Genomic DNA, 6000 nt, shown 5'->3' on the forward strand with positions numbered 1-6000 from the left:
CTGAAAAGGTCTCATCAAGTCTTAGTCCTCCTTAATTCAATTTATGCTATGTTATCAGTGTTTGCAATGATAACAATTTTCTGCACTGTTTGGATGAGAGAGGGGCACCTGCTGTGGTGGAGCCGTTGCAAGGCCTGGGTCATGTAGCAGCCAACAACTACTCCAGAGAGGCTGTCGTGGTGAGGGAGAAGTTCATGGCCCACGTCTCGGCGGAGGGAGCAGCATCTTGGCAGCCAAAAGAACAGCCCATTTGAAGTCCCAGTGACACCCCCACAACGGCACTTTTAAGAGCCACCCACAAACCTCTAAAGAACGTTGCTGCCTTTTTTAAATTTTCTTAATAAATGGAGCTTGCCTCCAAAATAAACTAACCTCTCTTTATTCTCTTAAATAATTGGTCTTCACTATGTTCCTATAAAGTAGCAGATTTTTTTCATTAGTATAATATGAAATAAATTCTACATGTGTCAAGTTGTGTGTCAATATTTGCTGTGTAGTACAACTGAGATATTAGTCATTACAAAAATTCATTTGAACTAATATTAAAATTCTCGGTAAAGAAAGCAGCTGGTGTCGTACAGCTCCGGGTGGTTGGCTACAGCGTTGATGAGCCTTTCCTCCATATTGAATGAGGAGTGAATAGCTTTGGCAGGACCTGCCCCTTTGAACTAGGTCAGAGTATCACATCACCAGGCTCCTGATTTGTTGTCAGGGCGCGACTTGACGCTGGAGGTCAGATTTTTCCAACTTGAGCGGTAGACGTGATACGCGCGAATGCACAAAATGCACCACACAAACTTCAGTGCGTATTTTAATCTGTGCTTCAAACAGGTCGCGCAACTGACATGTTTCCGCGACGCAAATCTGCTTCTGAAGTTTCGTGGGACCCCCCCCCCAGCATTTTTGGAGCCAGAGTCTGCGCAGTAGTGTCTTGAGGTGGAGCGACTGCGTCACGCTCCCGCCCACACACCTGCTGGACATGACCTCAAACACCCCCCCCCCCACACACACTTTTTATTTAGCCCAGCTGCTCCAGTTTATTTGTTGATGGGTTTACCGCGACTGATGACTCTTTCAATTAAGGTAAATACAACCATGTCACTGTTATGAAAAAGACACACAGCTTATCATCTTATAGTTCAAAAACATCTAAAATCACTCTGTTGTTAATTCATTTGCTAGATTAACCCTAAGCCAACCAATTCACAGTAAAAGACCATAAAACAAGGAGTCAGTCCAAAGGCAGTCCATAAACGTTTGCAAAATGACAACAAGGCTACTACAACACAGAAGTAGCGTGGCATGATCCACTCTCTGAAGGGCAATAGTAAAATGAGCAGCTTTCCTGAAGACATCAAATTGCTCTGCAGTGCTTAGCTGCTTCACGCTCTGGGCCACCTTGGATGTTAGAGGAATGTAAAATGATGTCGTCATCTTCTTCTCCTCCTCCTCCTTCACAGCAAAATGGTGCATTACAGCCACCAAATGGTGTGGAGTGTGGACCAAAATGACAAAAACAAAATTCAAATCCTCCCGCACAAATGGGTTTGCCTTAAAAATCAAAGTGCAGCCTGATACTTTTCACTTATGTAGTTTGTACGAAATAAATCAATCATGTCCAGTTTCACTCTCATATTGTTCAGCTTTTTTGATCAGTTGTCTTCTTTCAATATCATATTTCTGACAATGCAATAAAATGTGTTGTTTCCTGTTCCTTACTGCAGTCACACTCTGTACAGTGTTTTTTTATTAAAAAGAATTTGCTATTCAAACCAGTGTGTCTGAATCTAAGTCGAGATATAACCGTCTCCTCTCTCCTGTTTCTTCCTGTACTTCCCTCTGCACAGCTGTTTCTTATAATTCCTCTAATTATCAGCTGGGAAGGTGTGGATGTTTGCGCTGTGTTTGCGGACATCATGTAAAATCCTCCCCAAAATATATTTCACTACATGAACAAAACGTGACAAATGTAAGGGTAGTAGTTCAGATGCCGAGTGTGTGAGGACAGAGAAGGATCAGCTTTATTTCAGATTTGAGAGAAACTTCATCTTTAAACTTTAGGTCGTTCTTACCAGCAGCTGTCAAGCTCTATAATGCTGCTTAACATTCTTTTGGTCATCCATCTGCCAGAAAACACCACAGCAATATTCAGAGGGAGAGTGGGGAGGGAGAGAGGGGACAAACAGGTCCGCGACGTAATCATCATTTTGTATACCAACCGTTGAATGTAAATACTAGACGGGTAGCAAAAGTTACTTCAAATTAATACAGGCCATTCATCACAAGAACATCATTGACAAAGCTATTCTAACCCAAACTCCCCCTAAGGGAATGAGGAGACAGATATTAAAACTTACAGCATTTATCAGACCCTCCTCCCCCACGGAGAAACTTAGGGAGGCAGTGGGAAGGAACATGCAGACATGGGCCACCGATTCCTCAGACAGATGATGATTTTGTCCAGCCCAGAACAAATTGGAGAAAACCTACTGATAGAGCAAATAGGAGCGAAGTAAAAACTAGATCTGAGGCACAGAGAAAACAACAGACTGTGACTAAATCTCATTCATTCCATCAGACTGAAAATGTCTATTCTAATGTGTCAGTGTTCCAGGCTAGCCCGGAGATACAGACCCACGGTGACGGGTCCCAGATTATCAATCAGACCTACTCTTCTGCTGCCAGAGCTCTAGCTGACGGTACAGGGGCGCCCCCTGGGGGAGTTCAAAGTTTGGATTCTAGCCATCTCTCGCTCACTGTAAGGAACCTTGGAGTGTTCCTGGATGGCTCTTTTAAACTTGAGAAACAGGTCTCCACTGTGGTAAAAAACAGCTTTTGCCAGTTGCGTCACATATCTAAAGCAAAGCCATTCCTTCCTTTTTAAAGGACCTTGAAAAGCTTGTCCACACATTTATCACATCCAGGTTGGACTACTGTAACTCCCTCTACTCTGGCCTCCAATACTCTTCTCTTTACCAGCTTCAGTTAATTCAAAATGCAGCTGCACGTCTTTTAACAGGTATGAGAATCTATGAACACATAGCCCCAATTTTAGCCAAACTGCATTGGCTCCCTGTTAAATATTGCATAGATTTTAAAAATTTTTTGTTCACTTTTACATTTCTGAATAATCTAGCGCCCAGCTATCTCTCTGAACTACTCCACTTATACAATCCCAACAGAGCACTTGGATCATCCAAACACATGCTCCTAGCACAACCTAGGTCTCGAATGAAGTCGAGAGGAGACCAGGCCTTTGTAACTGTGGCACCCAGACTCTGGAATAACCTCCCTGTTCATATTCGTACTGCCGAGTCGATCCAGTCTTTTAAATCACGTCTTAAAACTTATCTTTTTACTTTGGCCTTTGATTCTAACTAGTTGGCTGTTCTAGCTTATTGTGTTGTTACCTATTGTTTGTTTTAATTTTCTCATGTTTTTACTGACTGTGAAGCACTATGGTCAACACTGTTGTTTTAATATGTGCTATATAAATAAATTTTGATTTGATTTGATGCTCTAAAGGTGAAAGGAGTGTAAATGGCCGGGCAAAGCTGGTGGGAAATAAAACTAACAACATGATGATGAGGGGGTCTGTTGACCACAGTGTGGCCGAACACCAAAGTGTGGAGACCTCATCTGAACCCAAAAATTACCACCTGGCCGCATCTCCATTCAGACCTAGCTCTTCCCAGGGCTTCACTCCTCAAATAATAGAGAACGAGAAAGAGAGACAGAACGTCACGGAGAAACAGCAGACTAATAAATAGGTGATCAGATTCATCCAAACACCAAATTGGTAGTGTTGTCGCTGGGAATCAATAACAGGCACCAGGACGCAGAAAAAACCTCCAGCAAACAACTGAGAATGTTATACAAAAAAGCGAAATCTGTCTTCCCAAATGCTCATGTTTTTTTCCTTTAATTAACTTTTTGTCTTCGCTCCCAAAAGAACAACAACGAAATCTGACTCTCATTAACAGATTTGCTGCAGAACGATTTCTGGTCTTGAACCCGCTTCCCGGGGACCAGTTCAGAACAATTGAATGACATCCTGATAGCGACAGACCGTGGTAAATATGCAGTGCTGGTCTTGTTGGACATGACAGCTGCATTTGACACTGTGGATCACGATTTGCTGATCTCCCGCTTACAGCACTGTGTGGGAATTACTGGTTCGGCACTTTTGTGGTTAAAGTCCTATCTTTTAAATAGGACATTTTGTGTTAAGTTGGGGTCGGCTTCATCCTCTGTGGCCCCTCTGCTTTGGGGTGTGCCACAGGGATCTATTCTTGGGCCGTTACTGTTTTCATTGTACCTCTTGCCTCTTGGCGCGATTTTCCGAAAGTATAAAGTGCCATTCCATCTATACGCAGATGACTGCCAGCTCTACTTACCTTTTAGTCATTCTGATAGTCTCCCAACTGGACCTCTGCTTGACTGCCTTACTGATGTCAAAGCATGGATGGCAAAAAACTTTTTAAATTTTAATGATCGGAAGACAGAAGCAATTTTATTTGGCCCAAATCGTTCTTCTCATACTCTGGATGTTGATCTTGCAGCTTTGACTTCCCAACTAAAGAGTTCGATCACAAATCTCGGAGTTAAAATTGATTCTGCACTCACCTTTGATGACCATGTAAACGGGGTGGTAAAATCAGCATTTTATCAACTCAGACGTTTATCAAAGGTTAAGCCCTTTCTTTCCAAGCGTGACTTGGAAAGCTTTATTCATGGCTTTATTACCTCACGTTTAGATTATTGTAATTCTCTTTTAACAGGGGTTGGGCAGGGCAGTTTGTCACGCTTGCAATTAGTGCAAAATGCTGCGGCACGATTTTTAACTGGCAGAAGAAAATTTGATCACATCACTCCGATTTTGGCCTCTTTACACTGGCTTCCTATTGAATTTAGGATCCGTTTTAAAGTCCTTTTATTGGCTTTTAAATCTCTAAATGGTCTGGCACCTGTTTATTTGTCTGACTTGTTGAAGCCCCACGTCCCCACTCGTTCCCTTCGGTCAGCTGAGCAGTTGCTGCTTTCGGTCCCAAAGTCACGGCTGAAACTTAGAGGAGACCGAGCGTTCTCTGTTGCCGCGCCGATGCTTTGGAATAACCTTCCTCTCCATATTAGACAGCCTGCATCAGTGCCAGTTTTTAAGTCTTTATTAAAAACCTATTTTTATTCCCTGGCTTTTAACTCCGTGGGTAACTGACATTTTTATTGTTTTTTAACTTTATTGCTATGTTTGGTTTTATTATTATGTGCATATTAGTATTGTACAGCACTTTGGTCTACCAGGTGTGTTTTTAAAGTGCTATATAAATAAATAAATGATGATGATGATGAACAATTGGGGACAACATCCACTGGACACAAGATACAGCACAGTGTGTACTTGCAAACTGGTGTGAACAATTACGTTTGGATTTTCAGTAGATCCTCAACTTAGGACCATCGACATGGGAGGAAGTGAAGAATAGATCAGCATCTTTTTAAATCCAATGCAATATCTGTTTAACCCACACGGTGGTGCTGGAGCTCCATTTTTTGAGAGGTTTAAATCCACCAGTAGAAACATAGTATATTGCATCGTCTGTGAACAATGTTCCTTAATGTATGTGGGAGAAACGGGCCAGACTCTCGCGAAGAGATTAAAACAACACCTGTACAGCATTGGGGAAGGCAGATTAAATACTCCCTTGGTCCAAAATTTTCAAACACATTCACCAAACTCCCTGGGCATCCTGAGATTGCAATCCTGTGCAGCATGGACGGAGGGACAGAGGAGGAGACATGAGAACCTGTGGATCAAGAGATTGAACACCAGAACTCCTTATGGGCTAAACTTTAGATAATACCAGTGTGGTATTGATAGGCTATCTATTGCATTTTGTGTGAGAATAAAGTTTTTTATACTGCAGGAATTGTGATAGGAGTGTTTAAGTTACTTAGTATTGATTCAGTTTTACTGATGGAAGTCTCTGCGGGTCGTCTTAT

General features: G+C 42.2%; 1 protein-coding gene across 1 annotated transcript in view; it reads left to right on the forward strand.

Moving 5' to 3' along the window:
• Positions 1 to 3770, forward strand: part of LOC146582636 (usherin-like) — a 57276-nt gene extending 53506 nt beyond the window's left edge. Inside the window, exons 13-14 of the mRNA XM_085279518.1 lie at positions 2607 to 2699; positions 3526 to 3770. Coding sequence (XP_085135644.1) covers positions 2607 to 2699; positions 3526 to 3770 — 338 coding nt within the window. The remainder of the gene's footprint in view (positions 1 to 2606; positions 2700 to 3525) is intronic.
• Positions 3771 to 6000: the final 2230 nt, after the last annotated feature.

Source organism: Mchenga conophoros, linkage group LG1 (assembly GCF_057382185.1).
Source record: "Mchenga conophoros isolate Kocher_MC1m ecotype Shallow Benthic linkage group LG1, M_conophoros_male_GT1.1, whole genome shotgun sequence".
NCBI classification, from domain to species: Eukaryota; Metazoa; Chordata; class Actinopteri; order Cichliformes; family Cichlidae; genus Mchenga; species Mchenga conophoros.